The 27,389-nt window shown below is 42.1% G+C and overlaps 3 protein-coding genes across 6 annotated transcripts in view; 2 read left to right on the forward strand and 1 right to left on the reverse strand.

Moving 5' to 3' along the window:
• EPSTI1 (epithelial stromal interaction 1) overlaps window positions 1–27,389 on the forward strand; it is a 577,346-nt gene that overhangs the window by 350,964 nt on the left and 198,993 nt on the right. The gene's annotated exons all lie outside the window — the stretch shown is intronic.
• Window positions 1–27,389, reverse strand: part of LACC1 (laccase domain containing 1) — a 384,759-nt gene that overhangs the window by 273,995 nt on the left and 83,375 nt on the right. The gene's annotated exons all lie outside the window — the stretch shown is intronic.
• The window catches only part of ENOX1 (ecto-NOX disulfide-thiol exchanger 1), a 367,889-nt gene that overhangs the window by 231,463 nt on the left and 109,037 nt on the right, over window positions 1–27,389 (forward strand). For all 4 annotated transcript variants that reach the window (XM_081947904.1, XM_081947907.1, XM_081947905.1 and 1 more), the window contains 2 exons: window positions 25,475–25,648; window positions 27,053–27,259. In XM_081947904.1, coding sequence (XP_081804030.1) covers window positions 25,475–25,648; window positions 27,053–27,259 — 381 coding nt within the window. The remainder of the gene's footprint in view (window positions 1–25,474; window positions 25,649–27,052; window positions 27,260–27,389) is intronic.

Below are 27,389 nucleotides of genomic sequence, written 5' to 3' on the forward strand. Positions count from 1 at the left end.
TCCATTCAGGGCTGGATTGTTTTTTTCCCCTCCCCTCCTAAAGGCAAAGATTCCCTTTTATTAAAACTGTGCTCTCTTCTTTATGAATGTTTGAATGTTGCGTGCAATGCATTAATCTCTTGGCATTAACGGGCATCTAATCTACAGAGTGCATTTTTCAGGTTTGTAAAAATAGTCAGAATTCTCTAAAGAAATCCAAGGGCTTTTTTTAAAAAAAAAAGCCATTCAATGATTTCTAAAACCTATGCTGAGCTAAATCTGACAGGAAAGTTTCGTAAGAAATATTTACTTATTTTTTAAATTGAAAAAACCCTTATTTTTTAATCAAAGCATTTGTTAACGTTCTGCCATAGAATAGCGTAGGAAATTAGCTAAAACCTCCTTCTGTAGCACTGGGGGAAAAGGGGTTGTTAGGCTAACGGAAAGAAATGTGGTTAAAAATAGACTCTTGAAATAAAAGGAGTCTAAAATAGCTCGTTTCGCAACATTATCAGGTCACTGGACTTAAGAAATCTCATCGCTTCTGTTTTCCCCTGCGATCTTCGCTCAAGATCTAAATGCTAGGATTTAATTTGCATCCTGCCAGAATTTGCTACTGGAGGGTTTTTAAGATAAATTAGCTGGCTATTTGTCTGAAACGGCACAGAAGCTGCAGAAGAGCTGAAGAAGCTTCTTGGGTGAGAAGCAAAACGTCTTCAAAGAGTAAAAACCAGAAAGTCCTGTTGCTGCTTAAAAAGCACCTTTGAGTCAACCATGACCTGGATGGTTGACAATCTCCACAGAAACAGCATGAGGGTTGGACTAGAAGACCTCCAAGATCCCTTCCAACTCTGCTATTCCTTTATTCTGCTGTCTGCTTGCTGTTTAAATGCATAATTCATCTGTATAGTATATTTACAATATATATACACACACACACATCTATCTATCTATCTATCTATCTATCTATCTATCTATCTATCTATCTATCTATCTATCTATCTATCTATCTATGGCTCTCTCTCTCTTTCTGTGTGTGTGTGTGTCTGTGCGTGGGTGTGCACATGTGTGGGTATATGTATGTATGGATGTATGGATGGATGGATGGATGGATGTACAACAGAACACCCCGAGGTGTGTGTGTTCTGTTAAGATACAGCCTATTGTGCCTTAAATGGCTTCTACTGTACTGCCTTAACATGGCTTCTACTGTAAAGCACAGTGGAGTTGCTATGGTAATGGCTTCATAGTACTCATAGTACTCCACAAGGGGGCTCTTCTATCTATCTATCTATCTATCTATCTATCTATCTATCTATCTATCTATCTATCTATCTATCTATCTATCATCTATCTCAACAGACATCACGATCTCTGGAACTTAAATAAATATTATCCACTTAGCTTTCATTAGCCTCTGCTAACATTGTGAGAGTGTAAAAAGCTACCATTGAAAAAGATAGTTTTTGTTAATAATTAAGAGATCTCAGTAGGTAATGAGACCAGCTAGACCTTTCCCCATCTTTAAGCAATGGGTGGAAACTAATCAAGGAGAGAAGCAACCTAGAACTGAGGAGAAACTTCCTGACAGTTAGAACAATTAGTCAGTGGAACAACTTGCCTCCAGAAGTTGTGAATGCCTCAACACTGAAGGTTTTTAAGAAGATGTTGGACAGCTATTTGTCTGAAACAGTATAAGGTTTCCTGCCTAGGCAGGGGGTTGGACTAGAAGACCTCCAAGGTCCCTTCCAACTCTGCTATTGTATTCTGAACCTGTTGATCATCATGCTTAGTGTCATTCAACTAGCAAAGAGCTAAAAGTTGGGATACAGCTGTTTTTCCACGTTAGAAGCATCTCGGGCTTGAGAAAAACCAAACGAAACAAGATTAGACTATACAGATAACCTGTATTATCTGATGTAACACAACGCAGGTAGCCCTTGACTTACAACCATTCATTTAGTGACCAAAGTTGCAACAGCAGTGAAAAAAGACCAGACTTAAGACCAGTTTTCACACTTATGACCATTGGTGCATCCCAGGACGGTTACATGATCAAAATTCAGAGGCTCGGCCATTGACTCGTATTCATGATGGTAGCAAGCATCCCCGGGGGGGGGGGTGTCACGTGATCCCCTTTTGCGTCCTTCTGATGAGCGAAATCCATGGGGGGAGCCAGATTCACTTAACGGCCGTTAGACTAACTTAACAATGCAGCGATTCACTTAACAGCTGCGGCAAGGAAAGTCGTAAAACGGGATAAAACTCACCGAACAAGCGTTTCACTTAGCAACTTAGACATGTTGGGCTTCCTCATGGTCATACGTCAAGGACTACCTGGAGTTCAGGACGCTACGCTAAAGGACTGAAGGCTTAGACGTGAGAAGAAGAAGAAGAAAAAAATGTACAATCCATAAATCTGTCCAGGCGGAAATGAGAAGCGGGAAGCTTATTCCTCAGCCGTTCTTGTATAAATTAATCCCTATAATTCACTGGTCCTTCTTGATAGGGTTCTAATTATCTAATTGCCCTGCCGTATCCCCAGAGATTTATTGATTCCCCGATGATGTCACCCCTCTTTCACTTGTGATGGTCCCACGGCTTCCATCCATCTTTTTCTCATCACCCGGAATCCATTAAGGAGACAGAGAATAGCTGGCAGCACAAATGTCCTCCTTTTCATTGCAGGAGCTGTCTGAGCTCCTTGCCTACTACAACACGACAACAACGGAGAGCAGGCGTGGGTTGGGGGTTGGGGGAGGTGGCTGCAAAGGCCTACGGAGTTGGGCAAAGAATAAACACAACGACAAACCCATTGTGTCCTTTGATCGTTTCATTTTGGCAGCAGAACAGGGGAGCAAGTGGCGGGTCTTTTGTCAAAGAGAAAGGAAGGGTGGTAGGAAGATTGAGGTTGGATTGCAAAAGTAATAATAATTCTGCTTACATCCAGCTAGTCCTCGACTTACAACGGCTTGTTTTGTGACCGTTCAAAGTTACAACAGCACTGAAAAAGGGATATATGACCACTGTTCACAGTTACAACCATTGCCGCAACGCCCCCCCCCGTCACGTGATCAAAATTTAGGTGCTTGGCAACTGACTCATATTTACAATGGTTGCAGTGTGACGTGATCCCCTTTTGTGACTTCTGACCAGAGGTTGTGAGGTTTTTAAGAAGAGATTGGACTGCCATTTGTCTGAAATGGTATCCAGTGTCCTGCTTGAGCAAGGGGTTGGACTAGAAGACCTCCAAGGTCCCTTCCGACTGGGTGTTTCTATTAAGCAAAGTCAATGAGGAAGCCAGATTCACTTAACAACCATGTGACTAACTTAACTGCAGTGATTCACTTAACAACGGTGGCAAGGAAGGTTGTAAAATGGGGCTAAACTCCATAAATGTGTCGCTTAGCAACAGAAGGGTTGGGCTCAATTGTCGTAAGTTGAGGACTACCTATCCCCATTCTTAGTAAGGAAACACTTTGCCCTGTAAAGTGAGGTAGCTGTGCATCCCTCAGTGCACAGTGACAATTGAACAAAGTTTTCAACACAGTTGTGGGAGCCTTAACAGGGCTGCTTTAATCGTCTGAATAGAAGCACTTCAAATGTCCCTTGGAGCACTGCAGAGCAGCTAAGCATCTTAAACTGTAAAGGTTTCTATCAGCTCTGATAGGCTGGGAACAAGGAACATAAATCGTGAATTCATACTTTGTGGGTGGCAGAAATAAAATACGTTGTTTGCACCCGACCTCCATCCATGTCTTTGCTACACATGCTCTGATTAGAGACAAAAATAAATAAATAAGCCCTGGATGGAAATGCGAAATCCTTATATTTGTAAATAGTGAATAGACCAATTGTAAATAAGCATAGTGGTTATAATATTTAACTTCATATTCTAGTATGTATGGCAAAGGCATTGCCAGGACGGTTACACTATGTCCAATGTTTTAATGTATGTTTAATAAAAAAAATCCTGTTTGCTCCCACGAGGGGTGCTGCAAAGCCACCATGCCACCTTGCTGCTTAAAAGACCCCAAAACTCCAAAAGGAGGAGTGTGACGAACCTCAAGTTGTTGCAGATGGAAAGTTGGGTTATCTAATGGCTACACAAAATCATAGAATAACAGAGTTGGAAGGGACCTTGGAGGTCTTCTAGTCCATCCCCTCTTCAGGCAGAAGATCACATACCATTTCAGACAAATGGTTGTCCGATCTCTTCTTAAAAACCTCCAGTAATGAAGCATTCACAACTTCTGGTGGCAAGCTGTTCCATGGGTTAATTCTTCCCACTGTCAGGAAGTTTCTCCTGAATCCCAGGTTGCTTCTCTCCTTGGTTAGTTTCCATCCATTGTTTCTTGTCTTGCCTTCTGGTACTTTGGAAAATAGTTTGACTGCCCCCCCCCAATCTTTGTAGGAGCCCCTCAAATATTGGAACGCTGCTATTATGTCTCCTCTGGTTCTTTTTTCACTACACTCGTCTAGCCAAACAACTGGAGAAAAAACGAGCCCACTTTTTCTGCATTTTCAGAACAACGTGACTTCGTTGGAAAGGTCATAATGCAATGCAATGCCCTTATTTAATGAACATTTCTAAAAATAGCTTCTGAGAAACACAGCCAATCTGCGTATGTGAGATTGCTACCTGAGGCTGCTTTAGGCAGGCTGAGTACCACTGCAGTTGCATAGCGTCTTTGTGTTGAGAGGGTGTGTGTGTGTGTGTGTGACTGTGACCCATTCTCAGCTCTGTTTCTAACTTGAGTTGCCCTTGAAATCCATCCTGCAGTTTTCAGGAAAGCTGAATTGATGATATTACACCTTAAGTACGTGCGGAAATGAGGAAGATCACACAGTCGTGCAAATTACTCGAAAATGCTCAAAGTACTTTACACTGTATTATCACAGCAACTGATCCCATGGCTGTCTAAGGTAGACCGACATCAAGGGTGAAATTCGGGCAGGTTCTGGAGAACCGGTAGCGGAAATTGTGGGGAGGGAACGGAGATTTTGCAGTATCCTTCCCCTGCCACGCCCACCAAGTCACGCCCACAGAACTGGTAGTAAAAAAAATTGAATTTCACCACTGACCGATATTATTTGCTTACAGGTAGTGAGGGGCAGATGACAGGGATTTTGTAACTTGCTAACTAACATAGTTACTTTGTACTTTAATTTGATTTATTTTCTTTTTTTAAAAAAAAATGATGTTCAAGTTTATTAGCTTTTAACATTCCTAAACTGATAAACAGGCTGCAGACCAGATAAGAAAAAAGTTTGTTAGTACAAATTGGGGTCTGGTTTATCTCCTTTGTGAACTCCAAATAACCTTTTTATAATACAATACAATAGCAGAGTTGGAAGGGATCTTGGAGGTCTTCTAGTCCAACCCCCTGCCTAGGCAGGAAACCCTATACCATTCCAGACAAATGGCTATCCAACATCTTCTTAAAGACTTCCAGTGTTGGGGCATTCACAACTTCTGGATAAGTTGTTCCACTAGGTTAATTGTTCTAACTGTCAGGAAATTTCTCCTCAGTTCTAAGTTGCTTCTCTCCTTGATTAGTTTCCACCCATTGCTTCTTGTTCTACCCTCAGGTGCCTTGGAGAATAGTTTGACTCCCTCTTCTTTGGGGCAGCCCCTGAGATATTGGAAGACTGCTATCATGTCTCCCCTAGTCCTTCTTTCTCTTAAGCTAGACATACCCAGTTCCTGCAACTGTTCTTCATGTGTTCTAGCTTCCAGTCCCCTCATCCTCTTTGTTGCTCTTCTCTGCACTCTTTCTAGAGTCTCCACATCTTTTTTACATCGTGGCGACCAAAACTGAATGCCGTATTCCAAGTGTGGCCTTGCCAAGGCCTTATAAAGTGGTATTAACACTTCACGTGATTTTGATTCTCTCCCTCTGTTGATGCAGCCTAGAACTGTGTTGGCTTTTTTGGCAGCTGCTGCACATGGCTGGCTCATATTTAAATGGTTGTCCACTAGGACTCCAAGATCCCTCTCACAGTTACTACTACTGAGCAAGGTACCACCTATACTGTACCTGTGCATTCCATTTTTGTTGCCTAAATGTAGAACCTTACTCTTTTCACCATTGAATTTCATTTTATTAGATAGTGCCCAATGTTCAAGTTTGTCAAGATCCTTCTATATCTTTAGCCTATCTTCAGTGTTGGCTGTTCCTGCCAGCTTTGTGTCATCTGCAAATTTGATGAGTTCCCCATTTATTCCCTCATCCAAATCATTGATGAAGATGTTGAAGAGTACTGGGCCCAAAACAGAGCCTTGGGGTACTCCACTGCATACCTCCCTCCATGTAGATGCAGTTCCATTGAGGACTACACGTTGAGTGCGGTTGGTCAGCCAGTTACGAATCCATTTTTCCTGAACAATTTATGCCCCTTCTGATGTCAGACATCACTTCAATGCACATGGGTGATATTATGGGATGTAACATGTTTGACCACATGCAACTGATTTCCTATGCAAAAGGGAGTTTACTTTTATCCGGTCCAATCAACTTTCCTCTTTCATGTTCCTTTGTTGTGTTAACTATAAAAAGGAATGGATGATGGGTCTCGGGTTTCTCTCTTAGGGAGATCCCACTTTATCAGGGTTACCCTAATAAACTGTTTTTAAATGAACTTCCAATTCGGTTGCTTATTGGGAAGGTAAACTGAGGCAGAACCTAAGGCCAGGTTTGTGCTCAGTGGTCCTTGACCTATGGCCGATCGTTTAGTGATTGTTTGAAATTACAATGGACTTCCCCAGGGCTACGGATGATCCAATTTCAAAGTTTATGTGATCCGATTTTGCATGTGTGACACCTGGGCTTCATTTACAACCATTTGCAGCATTCTGTGGTCATGTGACCGTAATTTGTGACTTTTCTTTTAATCCAAAAAACCACCACTTTTTTAAAAACCAAAATCCAGCTTGCGCTTCTGGCGAAAGACACTCATTGGGTGCAATGGGTTTGTTTAGCGACCAAATGTTGATCTAATGACTGCAGGGCTTGCTTAGCGACCACCGCAAAGAAGATCGTAAAATCAGTTACGATCATACGGTGACCTGCTTAATGGCCCCCCTAACTTACAACCCTAATTGCACACTCGGTTACAGTCACAAGTTAAAATACTACCTGTATATTTCGTGGCATAAAAGTTGAGATAACAGCAACAGATTAAGGAGAATGTTACTTGAGAATTTCTTGAGTTCCTTTAACGGCTGAAAACGGATATACAGAGGCAATATTGAGTTCCAAAACTTTGGTGCAGTTTCTTTTGCAATTGTTTGGACTTCTTTATAACACACAAGGGTTGTTTCTGGAGGAAAGGAATTTGTTTTGCAAAAGGTTTTGTCTTTTGGCTTGGTTTATTTTTCTGTGAACGCTCTTGGGATGCCGTTTGTCTGATCTTGATAGTTAATCAATGTTCAGCAGGGTTAGCCTTTTTAATACAGTTTAGGTATTTCTGCTCTATAATTTTTTTTTATTCCTAGTGCTGTGAAATTGGATTTTTGATCTGAGCAAAGGTTTTAATTTGTAGTAACGATAACTACTCAGTGGGCTTTTCTTTTTGTTGCTGGAGTGTATATACAAGGAATAGGTGTAAATTATAACTGAAAATTGTGTTTTTTAAAACTAATTTAGAGAACAGGGATGGTTAAATTATTGGTTACATTTGTAAGGTTTGGGGGATTATATTTAGATCGACTTTGGTTAGGTCTGGATTTAGAGAAATACAAAGCCCAGTGTCTAAAATAAATTTGGAAAGAAACATTAGTTTTAAGAATAATTTGAATAATCCAAATAAATGGGGACTACAAGATTGTAAAAAGAAAAATAAATCCAAATAATAATAAAACTATTGAAACTAAACTAATACTATTACATCAAAATATGGACAGTGAAAATTGTGTAAAAAATATTACGTGCACAGCACACACAAACATGAAGTGTGTCATTTAATGCCGGATAGAATTGAACAAATACAATTATTAGTAACTAGTCGATAACCTGACATTGCCCAGGTATTGATTTATAGGGGGGAAATGTCCAGACCAAACGTAATTGCTAATGTTGGATTTTCCCCCTTACCAGGAGTACTTGTGGAGTACTGTGGAGCCATTACCATGGCAACTCCACTGTGCTGTACAGTAGAAGCCATTTTACAGCAGTATGCTAGAATCCATTTAAAGGCACAACTGAACTTTCTTGGTTCTTTCCTTGAAAACATTGCACTTCTTCAGAAGCTGAAGAAGCTTCAGAACTGAAGAAGCTTTTTGGATGAGAAATGAAACATTTTCAAGGGAGAAAAAAAACTCAGGAAAAGTGTAAGTTACCTTTGGGACAACCATGACCTGGTTGACTGAGAATCTCCTTAGACATACACTTGGTACACAGATGACTTACTCTCTGGAAACAAATATTGTGGAGGTAAGACACCCCTAACACCCCTCAGGGTGTGTGTTCTGTTAAGATACAGCCTGTTGTGCCTTAAAATGGCTTCTACTGTGCAGCGCAGTGGAGTTGCCATGGCAACGGCTTCACAGTACTCCACAAGGGGGCTCCCTCTGATAAGGGGGAAAATCCAACATTAGAAATTACGTTTGGTCTGGACATTTCCCCCTCTATAAATAAATACCCAGGCAACGCCGGGTTATCAACTAGTAAGTAAATAAATCAAATCCTATTCTTCAACCCTAGAGACGTGTGCTGTGTTCTTTATTTCAGCAACGTTGGCACATCTACTTTAAAAAAGAGAGAAACTTGAATATATATTCCAGCCTTCTTAATCAGCAAGGATCTGACATCCTTGTAACAAACGAAGCAATCGGCCCGAAATTTTTCAGTTGTACTAATGATGGGAGTCTTTTATTTTTATTTATCTTCTCTTCTTTTGCTTCTAATTCTCACTCAAGCGATATCATTTCAGCTCTTGTTTTCATTTGTATACATTATGTTTGGAACAAAAGGAAGCTCTCCAAAGTGGGGGGTTTCCCCCCCACTTTGCTTGTCATCTGTTGACAATTGGCCATGCTTTCTTTCTCTTGTCTTAGAATACGGACCGACTGTATAGAACTGATTAAAGGAGATTATCTCGGAATTCTTTCGGACTGCCATTATAAATAGGAGGGCTGGAGGGAAAATTGCTGAGGTTTCCACTTCGCCCAAGTTATTGTTTGTGATAAACTTTCAGAAAATGCAGAAAATAAACATTTGAGCCCAACCTTCATTCCATGCTGCAAACAACGGAAAATGTCTACTTTTTGTCAACATGATCTGTCACTATTATAATGAGATAATCCCAGGGGCAAAACACAGCACACAGCACTCCGAGCCTTTAGACAATTAATAGTGGTTTATATACACATATATACAGACATACACCTGGTAGATAAAACCCTTACCACTCAGCTGTGGACACAAGGAGATAAATGAGATACACGCCAAGAGAGAGCGATGCCCTCTAATGGCCACCTATATATAGACACCTCTTAAAACAGTAAATGACTTATGTGGACTCCACCAGAGTCTTAAACTGGCTATAGATGTATTGCTGAATCATCCTCATTGCATCAGCTTACCGTTTACAGTTTACAACCTTACATCAGCTGGCAGCTATTAAATCCTTGTTTTTTGTGAGGTTGTCGGAGAATTTCAGACAAGAATACCCAGATTTTGAGAATCTGAGTCAGTTTTGCAGAATTTGACAATTTTGCAAGATTCTTTCAATCAATCAATAGGCTAACTTTTGAGATAAACAGGGTTACAGGTGGTCCTCGACTTACAACAGTTCATTTGGTGACCATTCGAAGTTACAATGGCACTACAATAAGTAACATGAACATATTTAACACTCACAATTGCCCCAGTATTTCCACGGTCACCTGATCAAAATCAGATGTTTGCTAACTGACTCTTATTTATTATGGTGGCAGTGTCCTGGGGTCACGTGATCCCTTTTTTGCGACCTTTTGAGAAGCCAAATCAACAGTGAAACTGGATTCACTTCACGATCATGTCACTAGGTAACAATTGCAGTGGTTCACTTAATAACGGTGGCAAGAAAGGTTGCAAAATGGAGCGAAACACTCTTAACAAATGTCTCGCTTAGCCCCAGAAATTTTGGGCTTAGTTTTGGTCGTAAATTGAGGATTAACTTGTATTAAAAGACCTGTAGTATATTTTTTGTTGTGTACTACAGAAACGGTATGTAGATACTTCTATTTGTATTTTAGGAAGCAGAACTAGCAGCTGTAATGCAAGCACTAAAATGCAACGTTAAATATTTTGTAAGTCATCCATCACTTTATTTTCGCACGTTATTCCTCGTTTATGATTTTAAGGGAATATTGGAATATTGAAAAGTATTCCCACAAGTGGAAATTGAGCTGAACATGTAGATTGTAGATTTTATAGTAGCAATTTAATGGGAGAAGATTTGCTGATTCCTGAATTGCTAACACAATTCGGTCATTTTCCATTGTTTACGAGTGGGGAAAATCATGATATATGATGATGATGTTCAGAGTTCAATTGTTCCCGCATTTTGAGAGAAAAGATTGCTCGCTGTCATTTTTACAATACATTTTTAAAAAGACTTTCAGATAAGGAAGCATTTCTGACAGCATTCCTGTTCATGTTTTCGTTACCTAATTAATTTTGTTCATGCTTTCTAACTTTATGATCCTTTGGAAAAAAAAGCAGGGCTAGTGGTTGATTTTTCATTGTTTTTGAATTGACTCGCCCTTCTGCATTCGGTTCGTCCTATCTCGTGAAATGTTGCGAGCCCTGGAATTTAAAAAATGCAGTCTTGCATTCGAGATTCAGGTGCACACGGTCGTAATTAAAAGAAATTGGAATTGTACTGTTGGGCCTTTTAAATACAAATGGAGAGCCAGCGAAATCTGTAGATAGAGGTATCCATTGTCTCCAACCCGCCGCCTTTTCCTTACAGGGGAAAAAAAGTAACTGGCTTATTTTTTTTTTAAATGCTTTTCTTTGAGGAGAAGAATCCTTAGCATCTAAATTTTGCACAGAAATCAGGAGCAACTTTATTTCATTTTGGTGGCGAGTAGAGAAGTCCACCTCTGTTTTTATGTATGTTCAATCGTTCAAGTAGAGCAGTTCAAGAAAAGGCATTTCAAAGATTTCAGGAATGGTAGTTTTGGAAGCAGGGGTGGGATTCAAAAATTTTAGCTACTGGTTCTCTGCCCGGTTGCAGGGTGGGTGTGGCCAGGGTGGGTGTGGCCTACTTGGCCTCCTGCACCATGGCAGGGGGGACATTTCTGCCCTCCCCAGGCTCCGGAGGCTTTCCTTGAGCCTTTGGGAGGGCAAAAACAGTCTCCTTGGGGCTCCGGAGGCTAGAAATGGGCCCATTTCCAGACTTCCGGAACTTCCAGGAGGCCCATTTTTTGCCCTCTCGGAGCCTCCTGACGGGGCCTGCACTTACCCGGCATCCAAAACGGGCCGCTGGAGACGCCTGGGAGGGGAGGGGTGGGCAGGGCGGGGCCAGCCAGTCCTTGCAACTACCAGTTCTGCAAACCAGGTGTAAAATAAGCATCCAGTTCGCCCAAACCAGTCCAAACTGGCTGAATCCCACTCCTGGTTGGAAGAAATATCCATCGGATCCACTTCCAAGCCGGGAGGAAAGCATTGGAGTCAAAATGGAGGCTGGAGGCTGATTGGAAAGTAGGCCCATTTATTGATGAAGCAGAAGCACGTGTTTGTAGTTCTGGTACAGCTGACCCATGGAGTTGAGAATGGGTTTTTTTTATGCCTTCTCTTGGGTTTTGCACTTGAGCTTCCTGTTTCTGTGCAAGAACCTGTATTCTATTTGCTGTTGTCAGATTCCCATGGGCCCATGTAGGAGGTATGTAGGGGCCATAGCTGGCTCTATAGGTTGTTTGAACTCCCAGGTTTGGTTGAAGTTTGGACTCTGATGGAATGTCCTTAGGAGACTGTGCAACGTAGTGAGCTCCGGGTCTTGGTGGGTTAATCCTACGATGTCCTGGAGGGTCATGTCTTAATCCCATCGTCTGGAGCTGAAGGTCTTTTGTCTTGTAGATAGGTTGGCCCAGTCCTTCTCAATGGGCACCAAATATCTGCTGGAGGCAGGGAGGTGAAGCTGAGTTTCTGTCTCCCTTCAGATTTTTATTTCTTTTTGGGGGGAAATATTTTATCTTACCTTTTTAAATATTCCTCAAAATATTTCATTCTTCTAGGAAGGGGCGTGGTGGCTTCCCACAGTAGTTTGTTGTATTAGTCCTAAAAGTGCTTTTTCTCCCCTCCCCAAAAGGCAAATGGACTTTCTTGTTTTGTTTTTCGTTGAGAACGTTTTGCTTCTCCTCCAAAACTCTTCATCTGAAGTTCGGAACTGAAGAAGCTTCTTACATGAGAAGCGAAACGTTTTTCAAAGGATTAAAAAAAAAACCATCAAGAAAGTCCAGCTGCCTTTTGGGGAAAAACGAGACCTTTGAGGTAACCGTGACCTGGATGATTGAGAATCTCCATAAACATCTCTTGTACTAAAGCATTGTGACCAAATTGTGAAAACCCAGATGTGCGGTGAAGAGCAGATGTGTCCTTTTGCAGGCCAAACCCATCTTGGTTGTGGTTTCAGGTGAGCCAGATCTGCATTTGGGGTGGAGGTTCCATGTTGGACTGTTGAGATACCTGGAGGAAACTTTTGGAAAGTGACAGCATCGCTTCTCCCTTTCTCCACACCGTTGATCTGCCATGGCTGGAGACAAATGAACAGAAGGCCACTGGACACAACCTTCTGCTAGTGGTTACTACCATGAGATGCTAAGCAGACATTTTTTCGGTAATAGACCTTATAAGGTGGGAGAGCATCTCCCAAGATGAAGGCAGATGAAACCCAATGATCCTGTCAAACTCAAGGCTGCCAGAGGGCTATCAAAACAAAAAGGGAAACAAAACAAAAGGAGAAATGTTTCCCCTTTTGCATTGGAGCATGCAAGAAGGGACAAGAAAGGAGAAAGGGAAGGGAAAGGAAAAGAAGGGAAGATGGGAAGAGAGCAAGGAAGGAAAGAGGGGAAGGAAGAAGTAAGCAGAAGGAAGAGGGAAGGAAAAAGGAGAGAAGGAAGGAAGGAAAGAAGGAAGGAAGAAGGGAAGGAAGAAAGGAAAGAAGGAAGAAAGGAAGGAAGATTATAATGAGAGTGAGGGAGGGTCTTAGGGAAGTCCTGCCTTAGCCCTTGGTCATCACAGGTGCCCTTGACCTGAGTCCCATGTCACACCCACCCTGGCCACTGGCTCCACCCATCTCCTGGCCACACCCTACTCCCCCCCCCCAGATCTCTGAGGTCAAAAACAACCCTAAGGCGGCCCTCAATAAAATCGAGTTTGACACCCCTGTTCTGGAAGTAATGCAGAAACTCCTTTGCAGGGACCTTTCAGTTTACTTTATTGAGAAAGGAGCCCAGATATGCTTACCTTGCTTTTAAGTTATTGTTTTTAATTTTGGAGAACTATTGTACTATTATATTGGGAACATTTTATGTTTATATCTTTTGCAATTGTTTTGCAAGGTGCCAAGAGTTTATGGCTTGTAGGTGATTTAGGAATTGAAAGAAGGGAAGAAAGAAGAAAGGGAGGGAGGGAAGGAGGAAAAGAAAGAAGGAAGAGAGGAAGAGAGGGGGGGAGGGAAGAGAGGGAGGGAGGCAGGGAGAGAAGAAGGGAGGGAGGGAAGGGTGGAGGGAGGGAAGGAAGGAAGGTCATGTGATCACCATTAGTGAACTTCCGAGCCAGCTTCCAACAAGCGAAGTCAAGTGGGGGAGCCATATTCACTTAATGGCCTCATGAATCACTTAATAATGGCAGCAATTTGCTTAACAACGATGGCAAAAAAGATTGCAAAATTGGTCATGAGCCACTTAGCAACTTTCCTATTGATAGAAATTCAGATCCCAATTGTGGTTCGAACCATAATTCATAACTCATAATTATATATTCTATGTTGCTTTTTTATGGTGGTTTTTTAAAAATGGTTTTATTTTGCTGCTTTGAAGCTGCATTTTATTTTATATTGATTATTTATTTCCAACACATCTCCCTTGCTCCATGGAAACACAACCCCTTGTTGCTCAGTACTGTAATTAAATACACAAATAATTTTATACCAATTTCCTTTCTTTTTGCTACTGATGAAATACTGGGATAATTGTGGAAATGCGACTTCGTTTTATCAATGGCAGGAAGATTACTTTTTTTTTTAAGCTCGTAGCTCAAAATTACCTTCACGACATAATTGGATGTGATCTTTTATTTTTCAGAAACTGTGTCACGAAAGGAGAGAGCGCTGTTCTTAATTGCTTGTAAAATTAATATATTATTGAAATCGCTAGGCAAGTGAGTCATGTATAAGCTTCAAGAACCACTAATAATAACCACTAACAATCGCCCTTTGGATTTGGGGATATAATGCCTTGTAACTCTAGCCTGCTAAGCAGACAAATACGCTGTCAAAAAACGAAAGAACAGAGGAACATCCTCTAGCTTCACTTTTGCAAAAATGAAGCTTTGCAAAATTAAAATATAGTTCTCGCCTAAGCAGCTCATCTGAATTTAACTCTCGCCGACAAAGGACTAAAATGTATTTTCACCTCAAAATCTCGGCTGTGTTCCTTAAAATATGCAGTTCGGTTAGAAAGGGAAAGATTTTCTGTCTGGGAGGAATGAATAATGAAATTGTTCTCTGTTGGAACGTCAAAACTACTGCATTTTAAGGAGGTGATTACTTTTCTGCCGTACCATTTATTTTAAATTCCATTGAAGATCCCCAAAATGTATTGAGAACAAGTAATTGCTCTCTTTTAGAGATATTTATCAGGTTTTCATTTTCTGTGAAAAGAAAGGGTGGTTTAAAAAAAAGGTGTGTGAAGAATGTATTGTATATATAGTATGTAGTTAAGGTGTGTTAAGATGGAGAAATGTAAACTTTTTGAGGGTCCTCCTTTAACTATCATTTAAAGAAGCTTCTTTTGGGTTCATCTTTTCTTCAGAAGGGATGCGGTGGCTCAGTGGCTAAGATGCTGAGCTTGTCGATCAGAAAGGTTGGCAGTTCGGCGGTTCGAATCCCTACTGCCGCGTAATGGAGTGAGCTCCCATGACTTGTCCCAGCTTCTGCCAACCTAGCAGTTCGAAAGCATGTAAAAATGCAAGTAGAAAAATAGGAACCACCTTTGGTGGGAAGGGAACAGCGTTTCATGTTCCTTTGGTGTTGAGTCATGCCAGCCCCATGACCATGGAGACGTCTTTGGAAAGCGCTGGCTCTTCGGCTTTGAAACAGAAATGAGCACCGCCCCCTAGAGTCGGGAACGACTGGCACTTATGTGTAAGGGGAATCTTTTAGACGTGGTATTCAGCCAGTTCTGGAGAACTGGTAGTGGAAATCTTGAGAGCGGGGACGGAATGGAGATTTTGCAGTATCCTTTCCCTGCCACGCCCACAAAGCCATGTCCACAGAACCATGTCCACAGAACCATGTCCACAGAACCATGTCCACAGAACCATGTCCACAGAACCATGTCCACAGAACCATGTCCACAGAACCATGTCCACAGAACCGGTAGTGAAAAAATTTGAATCCCACCACTGGAACCTTGACCTTTTCTTCAGTCAGTGCTTTCAGCACTCAGACACAAACTGTGCTGTGTGACATATGCAATACAATGCAGTGAGACGTGTGCTGATCTGTACAGTGGGGAAACAAAACAGCCACTTCTCAAACACCCGGCCTAACGCAGGAGAGCAAACCCATCAGGAAAGCGTTCAGCAATTTGTCTGCATCTGAAAGACAAGGGTCACTCTTTTGAAGACAGCACAGTCCACACGCTGGATGGAGAAGACCCCTGGTGGGGTCAAAGAGGCCATCTGTCTCAAAATTGAACAGCCCTCTCTCAGCAAGAAACAAGAAAGGCCAATTACCTTTTGGAAAAGCACCTTTGGCGTCCTTTCCATTCAAGGTCCCTCACCTTTGTCGTAAAATAAGACAAGTAGAATAGAGAATACAAGCATGCAACCAAAATTCTGCTTTGAAACAAGAGTTTTATTTCATGAATAATCTTGAGCATGAAAGGCCAACACTTTGGACCAATACTTCAGTAAGACAATACTCACATCACCAACTTATTGCAATAAGTAAATAAATAAGAGATAGTAGCTAGGTCCAGTGTGGAGCAGCTACTGTCAATGGCCCCAATATGAATTCAAATCTTCATTTTTATATCTTCATTTAATATAACTCCTTGTTCCTCTGGAATATTACCGGGGTAACTTCCTCATTTCACAGTGGCATCCTGTAGTTGGCTTACTCCATTTATGGCCATCTCAAATCTCCTACCATCTGCAACTTTCGGTTCCTTATTTCTTAATGTTCCAGATGCTTATGTTCAGCATATCTCCAAAACTGATTATATTGCAATTACAAGTTTTACACAATGCAGATTACAAATATTTCATTAGTTTGCAAGTTTTAAAGCAAGCACTGTAATATATTGCCGTATCTCAATAAGAGCATAGGCAAGGTATAGAACCAAAGAGTTTTCTCAGACCTTGCACCTTGTGAATTTAAGAAGCTTAATGCTTTAGGCCTGGAGTTGACCCTACCCAAGATTTTAATCCTGGATAGCCACAGTGTAATTTAGAGGAACATCTGGCTGTTTTCCTCAAATGATGTCCATCTTTAGGGGGTCATTGGTAAAGACAACCAATCTGTCGATCTAATGTAGTTTATTTTGTAGAATAAGATATTCCACTCCAAAAGTCCCAAAGGTGCTTTTTCAAGAGGCAGCTAATCTTTGTTTTTGCTTGAAGACGTTTCCCTTCTCCTCTTGGAAGCTTCTTCAGTTCTAACTGAAGGGGTGGAAAAGGAAGGATTTATATTTCTTGCAATCATCTGGTAATTAGCACTCTCTCTGAGAGCCACTGGGGCTATTTGGACAGATAAACCTCCAAGTGGCCTCAGTGAATCTCAGAGGGAGTCCAAATGGCCCAATGAAATCCTTCCATTCTTCACCCTTCAGTCAGAACTGAAGAAGCTTCTTGGATGAGAAGTGAAATGTCTTCAAGCAAAAACCAATTGCTTTTTTGAAAAACCACCTTTGGGACAACCGTGACCTGGAAGACTGAGAATCTCTATAGACATTTCCACCCTGAAACTTTTCAACCCATCTTCATAGACGGTTATTTTTAGAAAGCTAATTAACTTTTTTTGACATTTCATTCCAAGACAAAATGGTAGAGTTGCAATTATTTGGTGGCTCAGTGGCTAAGACTGAGTTTGTCAATCAGAAGGTCAGCAGTTCGGCGGTTTGCATCCCTAGCGCTGCATAACAGAGTGAGCTCCCGTTACTTGTCCCAGATTCTGCCAACCTAGCAGTTCGAAAGCACATTTAAAAATGCAAGTAGAAAAATAGGAACCACCTTTGGTGGGAAAGGAACAGCGTTCCATGGGCCTTCGGTGTTTAGTCATGCCGGCCACATGACCACGGAGACATCTTCGGACAGTGCTGGCTCTTCGGCTTTGAAACGGAGATGATCAGCGCCCCCTAGAGTCAGGAACGACTAGCACATATGTGCGAAGGGAACTTTCAACTTTACCTTGTAGAGTTGCAATTGAGTTTTCTTACTCATAGGAAAAGAAAAGAATTTGGAATCGCTGATAGAGAAAATCAGAATAAGAGACCACGAGACTCATGATTAAAACGAACAGCAGGCAGCACCAGTATTTTCCCAGGCTGATTTCTGTCTCACGCTAATATGAGCTTTGCAATAAAATTGGGCAAAATGTATGAATCAAATAAATGTATTCATGAGCTGCTCTACGCAATGAATGAGTGGAGACCCACATCAAGGTTTTTAGACAAACATCAAAGTCCATGCACATCTGTGAACAAATTCACATTAGGTACAAATTACACTTAATCTCAGCTCGGAATTTGCTACAATTAGAGATAATTTTTTTTCCTTTTCTTTCTTTTCTTTTCATGGAGGGTCAGACAACAGAGGCGAGGGGCGGGCACAGATGAGTCCAAAATTGAGCACTTTGGAATGAATAATCTCAGACTTTAAATCTGTGCTTAGAAACTATCCCGGCGAAATCAATAGGATAAAAGAAAAAAAAGCATGTTCAATATGTTTTGAGCCATTTATTTATTTATTTGGCTTGACTCGCCAGCTGCTTTTTGGTTAGGAAAAAGAACACGGTGAAAAGAACATTATGAAGAGTAGATGGGTTGCCTGGAGAGAAAGGACACAGATGTAAATCAAATCTTGGCCAAGTCACGAATCCTTTGAAGTTTCTTTGCGCAAGGAAAGAGGGGGGGGTGTTTTTGCATGGACGGCGAGGTTTAATGCCCCGCAGTAAGTATTATAAACTTTTTAAAAAATTGATTCATCTCCAGTAAAATCTCTTCAGCCAGAGAGGGTGGCGCAAGATTTAGGGAATGGCTTCGAAAGATCAGAGGAAGCGATAAAGGAGAATATTGATAGCTCAGGGTTGAAATGAGCTCTCCTTGGTGCTCTCGGAGCTGAGTGGTTTTCTTGCAGACGTTTCATGACACAAACTAGGTGACTTTATCAGTTCTAGGAGGAAGTAGGGTGTGCAGACAGGAGGGTGAAGATGAGGAGGAAGAGGAAGAGATAGTACGAGAAGGAAGAGGAGAAGGAGAAAAAGGCTATGGGGCTCTTGATTCTTATTCTTGCAGACATTTTATGAACCAAACTGGGGGACTTCATCAGTTCTAAGAGGAATTAGGGTGTGCAGAGAGGAGGGCGAAGGTGAGGAGGAGGGGGAAGATGAGAAAGAAGGAGGAGGATGAGAGAGAAGGAAGAAGAGAAGGAGGAGGGGAAGGTCATGGGGTTCTTGATTCTCTCTGAGCTTGGTGGTTTTTTGGGGTTTTATGACCCAAACTAGGTGACTTCATCAGTTTGAGGAGGAAGTAGGGTGTGAAGAGAGGAGGACAAGGGTGAGGAGGAAGGAGGAGAAGGAGAAGGAGAAGAAAGCTATGGGGTTCTTGATTCTCTTTGAGCTAGGTGGTTTTCTTCCTTCCGTGTACAGCTGAAGACCCACCTCTTTCAATTATCCGGCCTGGCTCAATCGCAATCGTAATCTTCCCATTCCTCCAAACTGTTTTTAAACTGTCCGTAAATATTAATTTTTTGGGTTTTTACAATTGGGGTATTTTAAAGCTGATTTTAACTGTCTATTGATGTAATTTGTTTCCTCCTCCGTGTATGTATGTGTGTTGTATATGTATGTACGTTTGGTGTTGTTGTTTATGCTCCATTGTACGCCGCCCCGAGTCCTACTTGGAAAGGGAGCGGCTAATAAATCCAAATTTATTATTATTTATTATTATTATTTCTTGCAGACCAGTGGTGGGATTCAATTTTTGTACTACTGGTTCGGTGGGCGTGGCTTGGTGGGCGTGGCAGGGGAAGGATACTGTAAAATCCCCATTCCCTCCGGATCAGCTGGGACTCGGGAGGCAGAGAATAGATGGGGGCGGGTCCAGTCTGAGGTGGTATTTGCAAGTTCTCCAAACTACTCAAAATTTCCGCTACCGGTTCTCCAGAACTGGTCAGAACCTGCTGAATACCCGCCTCTGTTGCAGAAAGTTTCATGACCCAAACTATGTAACTTCATCAGTTCTAGGAGGAAGTAGGGTGTGCAAAGAGGAAGGTGAGGGTGAAGAAAAGGAGAAGGAGGAGGGGGAAGAGAAGGAGGAAGAAGAGGAAGAGCAGAAAGAAGAAGGAGAAAGAAGAAAAGCAGGAGAAGGAGAAGGCTGTTGGGTCCTTGATTCTCTCTGAGCTTGGTGGTTTTTTCTTGCAGATGTTTCATGACCCAACTAGGGAACATCATCAGTGCTAGGAGGAAGAATTGCTACCAAAGCAAAGACAGACAAACCTGGCTTGAGCCCAGTCCAAAGAAACTTATTTGACTGTGCTGATGATGTTACCTAGATGGGTATTGAGATGTCTGCAAGAAAGCAGGAAGCACCAAAGATCCCACAAACTTTATGTTTTCTTACTTTGAATCTTTAACTTTGTTTCCTTGCCATCACATGGAAAAGGGATCAAATAAAAAAAAAATTAAGACCTGGCACCAAATATTTTGCACAGAGGGAAGAAGTGGAAATTACCAATACATCAAAGGCCTATCTTTCTACCTTCCGATCATTGAAGTAGGAGCTTTCACGCTTGGGCGCAAATGGTAGTAATTTATTTTTCAAAATATATGGCATTATAGGACTGTATCAAGAATTAAAGGAGAATAATTTGTGGTTTTCTACAGCTAAGTAGTTTCCGTTATGGCTTGCTGACAAGATAAAAGTCTGTTTTTCTTCCTTGTTCTAGCTTAGTTCCAACTCCTCAGCTGCCAAAATGCAAAATCTATATATTTATCATTAAATATTGCTGAGTTGATATCCAATAACCGTACAACAAATTTGTGGGAACAGCCCAGCAAACCCCAATTGCCTATGAATAACTGATGGCATCAAATAACATTCGTCGTCCACAAACTGCTTTTCGCGGAATAATTTATTCCACCTCAAGAAATGAAATAACTTTTTTTTCAACTTCCATTATCCCCCCCACCCCACATCACAAGAGTTATAATGTTAGCTTCTCGTTCTTTAAAAAAAATGCTATAATTTCCAGTGTCACAGAGCAGACATCTGTTTCATCTTTGTATACTGTGTAATCTTTGTGCTGGAGACAAAATCAGGGAGTATAATAAAAATTGGCTGTGCTGGTAGGAATTTGATGGAATAAAAAGCAAAGTGGAAAAAAAATTAAAGTACAGATTTTTAGCCTCAATACTCAAGTTAGAATTCTCTGTCCCAGAATCAGAATAGAGCTGGAAGGGACCTTGGAGGTCTTCTAGACCAACCCCTTGCTCAAGCAGGAGACGCTACACCATTTCTGACAAATGACTGTCCAGTCTCTTCTTAAAGACTTCCAGTGTTGGGGCATTCACAACTTCTGGAGGCAACTCCTGTTCCACTGATTAATTGTTCTACCTGTCAGGAAGTTTCTCCTCAGTTCTAAGTTGCTTCTCTCCTTGATTAGTTTCCACCCATTGCTTCTTGTTCTACCCTCAGGTGCCTTGGTGAATAGCTTGACTCCCTCTTCTTTGGGGCAACCCCTGAGATATTGGAAGACTGCTATCATGTCTCCCCTAGTCCTCCTTTCTATTAAACTATACATACCCAAGTCCTGCAACCCTTTTTCATATGTTTTAGCCTCTAGTCCCTTAATCCTCTTTGTTGCTCTTCTCTGCACTCTTTCTAGAGTCTCCACATCTTTTCTACATCGTGGAGACCAAAACTGAATGCCGTATTCCAAGTGTGGCCTTACCAAGGGATTATAAAGCGATACTTTATATGTTTTTTTAAAATTATTTTTGATCTTGACTATTTTAAATCTGACTGGTTTTAAATCTGAGACGACTTGAAGGATGGCTAGGATGTAGATAAAATTAATAGACCACCCGAGGGAATGCAGGAATGCGTTTGAGCAAATCAGAGGGTTTCCTCCAGGATCTGGGTTTGACCCCTAAAGCTACATTTTGGAAAACGTTATGAATCAGGATCACACCTACATTCCAGTTCAGAAGATTTATTGCTCTTTTCCTACGCAGGTGGTCCTCGACTTACGACTGCAATTCAGCCCAACATTTCTGTGGTTAAATGAGTTTTGCTCCCCGTTGCAACCTTCCTTGCCAGCGTTGTTAATTGTGTTAATTGTCAGCATGAAATTTGCACTAGATAAGGCAGAATTCAGTGGAATTCAAGTCTTGGAGTCTTTGTGGACACGTAACGATGCTAGGCTAAGTCCCCTCTTGACTCCGCCTGTAGTCTCTGTCTGCTCTTCCCCTACAGATGATGAGCTATTGTCATTTTATCGCAAACAGGGAGTTTTTTTGACACCGCACATCTTCAATAGAATAGATGCAGCTCTATCTATTACGTTATGTGTCGGAATCTGGCAGCCTAATAACATGCCTTGTGGAGAACAGGGAGGCCAAAAAAAAAAAAAAAGAAATATCAGACTGGAATCTGCCATAAGTAGAAAGTGGGAACTTGACACGCGGAGCAGATGTTTCCAGATGACAGGAGTAATGAAGCAATATTATGCCTAACCATCTGGCAGCCGAGGGCCAGCGCCAAGAACCTACGCTATGTTCCGAGTCCTGATGTGATCGCTGACAACAGGGGTGGAGTAAGATGTCTCCATATGTCCCACCCTCAGTTCCTGAGTAGAACGGAACGGGACACATAAATAACAATGAAGAACCTGCCTTCAAGCCTCGGGAGCTGTTTTGAGACCAGCTGAAGGATTTTTAGAAGTTCACTCAAAGTGGTCCACCCAACCCCCCCCCCCCCCCAAGATGGGAGATCCTCAGCCAAGCTAGACTAAGCTAAGAAGGTCTCCGTGCAGGAAGTTTTGAACTTCATCCAAATATGTTCTGCCCAATTGGCTTACACCAAGGTTGGAGGAGGTTGTACGAGAGAACATTGAAGGCCTTTTCAACCCCCGGGGTCAAGGAGGGGCTTTGGACAAGTTTAAGCTTCTCATGTCACAGTGTGACAAATAGGAGAGGGGAAACTTTGATCAAAGTCTCGTGTTCGATGCAATAATTGAAGGCGTCACAACACAAACAAACTCAGAAATACACACACAGCTCTTTATTCTGTGGGAAAAAGGACAGTGATAGACAGTTGTTTCTGCAATTGGCCAGTATCAGAGAAAAGATGCTAGCAAGATCTTTCTTCCTTCCTTCCTTCCTCCCTCTCTCCCCCCTGTTATTCTTCTTTCCCTTCTTCCCTCCCTCTCTCCATCTCTCCTTCCTTTCCTCACTCCCTCTTTTCATTATTTTCACCCTTCCTTCTTTCCCTCCCTCTCTTATTATATCTTCCTCCCTTCCTCCTCCCTTCCTTCATTCCTTCTTTCTTTCCCTCCCTCCATTATACCCTCCCTCCCTCTCCTTCCTTCTTTCCCACCCTATTACATCTTTTTTCTTCCTCCTTTTCATCCTCCCTCCCTCTCCTTCCTCTCTCCCTCCCTCCCTCCCACTCCTTCCCTCCCTTCCTTTCTTTCTTCCTCCCTCTCTCCCTCTCCTTCCTCCCTCCCTACCTCTGTCCCCTTCCTTCCTTCCTTCCTTTCTTCCCTCCCTCCCTCTCTCCCAGATTTTCCAATATACAAATCAGCGTCGCAATTTGCATTCTATCCTGCAAATAAATTTCATCCCGCAGGATTATTTCGTACCAGCGGTTCTCTAATGCCAGATCTCTGCAGTCACAGAGCGAAGCTGATTGGCAGGAGAATCCGGTGGAAGAATTTCACACAATACCCAGTAAGCTTTGGCGCCTGATGCCAGAGAGTCCGCTTACAAGGTCAGGCAATTAGCTGACTTGTGAGGAGGATTAGACAAATTCACGGCAAAGAAAGGGCCAATCGGCGGTTGCTTGTTAGGATTGCTACGCCCGGCTTCCAGTAACCGTCTGTGCAAAGAGCAGCCCTATTAGAGGACTTTTTCCCCTCTAAAATCTTTGGTTTGACCCAGCTGGAGTCTTCTTCATCGGAATCAAAGTTGATATGAGACCCAGAAGCAAAGAAGGAGGTGAAAAAGATCATCATTTTTTCAAGATCTTGGAAGCATCACAATATTGTACGGCTAGTCCTTTCGTGACCCTTGGAAAGGAGAAGAGTGACTTAGGACCGTCTTTCACAACTTACTACTGTTGCAGCATCCCCGTGGTCACGTGGTCAGAATTTGGAGGCTTGGCAACTGGCATGGACTTACGACGGTTGCAGGGTGATCCAGGGGCGAAATGCTACTGGTTCGGGATGGTTCGCCTGAACCGGGAGTAAAAAATGCTAAAAAAAGTTTTAAAAAAAGTTCCGATGATCACACTTCACACAGCTGATCTTTGGAACTTTCTTTTTAAAACTTTTTAAGCATTTTTTTTTTTACTACAGGTTCTCCGGAAACATGGGGGTGGGGGTAAGGGTCCGTTTTTGCTCCCAGGAGGCTTCCCTGAAGCCTGCTAGGCCAAAAACAGGGGGGGTGGGGGTATGTGCTGAGAAAGAAAGAGAGAGAGAGAGAGAGAGAGAGAAAGAAAAAGAAAGGGAGGGAGGGAAAAAGGAGAGAAAGAAAGGACTACAAACCTGGCACTAGAAACAGCTTCAGAGGATAATCCAGGGGTGGAAGGGACCTGGAGGTCATCTAGTCCAACCCTGCTCCAGCAGGACATTGTTAAAGTGAGTTTCTGTCTTTTGGTCCCCCGGTTACATGACTACATAGCCACGCCCACCCAGTCACATGACCCCACCAAGCCACGCCCACAGAACCAGGAGTAAAAAAATGTAGACTTCAACACTGGTGATCTCCTTTTGCGACCTTCTGTCCAGCAAAGCCAATGGGACAATTCATTTTCTTCTCAAAAAAGTTCCTGAGACTTTGGAAAAAGAGCAGAGAAGGGCAACTGAGATGATTAAAGACCTGGAGACTAAAACATATGAGAATGGTTGCAGGATTTGGGTAGGGCTAGTCTAGAGAAAAGAAGCACTGGGAGTGACACGATAGCAGTCTTCCAGCATTCGGGGGGCTGCCACAAAGAGCAAAGGGTCAAATTATTCTCCAAAGCACCTGAAGGCAGGACAAGAAGCAATGGATGGAAACTAATCAAGGAGAGAAGCAACCTGGAACTAAGGAGAAATTCCCTGACAGTGAGAACAATTAATTGTTGGAAGGACTTGCCTCCAGAAGTTGTGGGTGCTCCATCACTGAAGGTTTATAACAAGAGGTTGGACAACTGTTGTCCAGAATGGTGGAGGTTCTCCTGCTTGAGCAAGGGGTTGGACTAGAAGACCTCTGAGGTCCCCTCCAACTCTGTTATTCTGTTACTCAAAGTTTCACTTAAAGTTTATAGGGAGAACAGTTGCAGGAATTGGGGATGGTCAGTCTAGAGAAAAGAAGGACTAAGTGGGACATGATAGCAATCTTCCAGCATTTAAGGGGCTGCCATAATGAGGAGGGGGTCAACCTATTCTCCAGAGCACTAGAAGGCAGGACAAGAAGAATGGATGGAAACTAATCAAGGAGACAAGCGGTCTAGAATGATGGAGAAACTTCTTAATAGTGAGGACAATTGACCAGTGAAACAGCTTGCTTCCTGAAATCAAGGGCTTTCCATCACTGGAGGTTTTTAAGAAGAGATTGGACAGTCATCTGTCTGAAATGGCACAGGGTCTCCTGCTTTGGCAAGGGGTTGGACTAGAAGACCTCCAAGGTCCCTTCCCACTCTATTCTGATTGATAGGTGCAATCCTAAGTCGCAGCCTCTTCTACATGCATAGCTTTTGTTTTTAGAACAAGTCCAGTGGGAGACCATTGAAAGCAAGGTGACAGTGGATGGTAGATAAAATTTGTCCTGTAGTTCATGAGATATTTTGCATTTGCAGATTCGATTTGCGTAAGGGGCTTTGACCCAAACCTCAGCATGATGACAGGAATCACCCCGATTAACCCCTTGCTGTCAGGCATGGGCCTCGTACCTCAGCCTCCCCCAACCGAAGTCCCTGTCATCAAGGAGATTATTCACTGTAAAAGCTGCACTCTCTTCCCTCCGAACCCAAGTAAGTAAACCTGATTAGCTTAATCAGAACTGAAACTACTAGATAATTGAGTTATCTATTCACTTGATAATTAACGTATCCCCTACCCACCTAACAAAGAGGGTAAAGCGATCTTGCAATTTTAATATAGCAAGAGAATGCATAGGGGGTTGGACTAAAAAACTTCCAAGGTCTATTCTAGCCTATTACTCTACGTTCTGTCTTCATCGTAGGTGGTTGGCAAATCCCAAGGACATCTCTCAGGTCGGCTTTTAGTACCACTAATGTGAATATTACTACGTTACCAACTTTGGTTGTACATGAGATGACCTCATGGCAACATGATAGGATGCAATTGATGTTGCTGGTTTCTGGTCATGATCTGTTTAATTTGTGCATATTTTAATCTTGTATTTTGCATCTTAAATTTATGTCCTATAGCATGCCTTATTTTAATTCTGATGCCTCTGACATCAACCAACTCTGGTATCTTTTCCTTCCTTTAGTATTACTTATTGAAGCTGTATTATCAATAGTGCTGCCTTGTTACCTTTGAAAGACCTTAAATGAATAGAATAGAATAGAATAGAATAGAGCAGAGCACAGTAGCATAGAGTAGAGACGAGACAAGAGAAGAGAAGGGGGGAAGAGAAGAGAATGAGTAGGAATAGAATAGGAGTAGAGTAGAATAGAGAAGAGTACAGTAGAAAGAAGAGAGGAGAAGAGGGAGAGGAGAGAAGGAAAGAGAAGGAAGAGAAGGGAAGGGGAAGGAAGAGAAGATAATTCTTTATTGGCCAAGCGTGATTGGACACACAAGGAATTTATCTCCAATGCACACGCTCTCAGTATACATATAAACAACAAAGTGATAGGACATAGATCATAAATCATAGTCACAATCATTAATCATAAGATACAAACAGCAAGTGATAAATCTTAAGATACCAATAGTAGAAGATAGTAGGAAAGATGAGAAATGAAAAGATGAGAAGGATAATTGCAATACATTCCTACTACAAGGATAAATATCTTTACACCTAAGAGATGATGTAGGTGGGAAATTGTGAGTCGGCATTTGGTGATGGGTTAAATTACTCCAGCATAAATGGCCTTAAATTAATGAAGAGTTCCAGAATAGCATCAGGATGGACTCCTTTCCATTCTGGCAGATGTTGGCGATCAGTAACATATGTGTAGAGCAGGGGTGTCCAAACTTGGGAACTTTAAGACTTGTGGACTTCAACGCCCAGAATTCCCCAGCCAGCATAGCTATGCTGGCTGGGGAATTCTGGGCGTTGAAGTCCACAAGTCTTAAAGTTCCCAAGTTTGGACACCCCTGGTGTAGAGGATAAATGAGAGATTTTTTTCACAGGGACTTTGGGAGGATTCACCAATAATCTGTGTGATCTTGCTGTTTTGTCTTAGATCTTCCACCCCCTTCAACCAGGGAAAGGCCACCGGGATGCAAAACTGTCTTCGTTGGAGGATTACCTGAAAACGCGACAGAGGAAATCATCCAGGAAGTCTTTGAACAGTGCGGGGACATCACCGCCATTCGAAAAAGCAAGAAGAACTTTTGTCACATCCGTTTTTCGGAGGAATTCATGGTTGACAAAGCCATTTATCTTTCTGGTATTTATCCCTTTCTTCTTCCATAAGTCCCCCTCCTTAGTCACTTGTATTGTGTGTGATATTCTCTTTTCTATTACCTATATATCTTCTATATACAGGTGAAACTCGGAAAATTAGAATATCGTGCAAA

This window comes from Natrix helvetica (assembly GCF_964273705.1).
Source record: "Natrix helvetica genome assembly, chromosome: 3".
NCBI lineage: Eukaryota > Metazoa > Chordata > Lepidosauria > Squamata > Natricidae > Natrix > Natrix helvetica.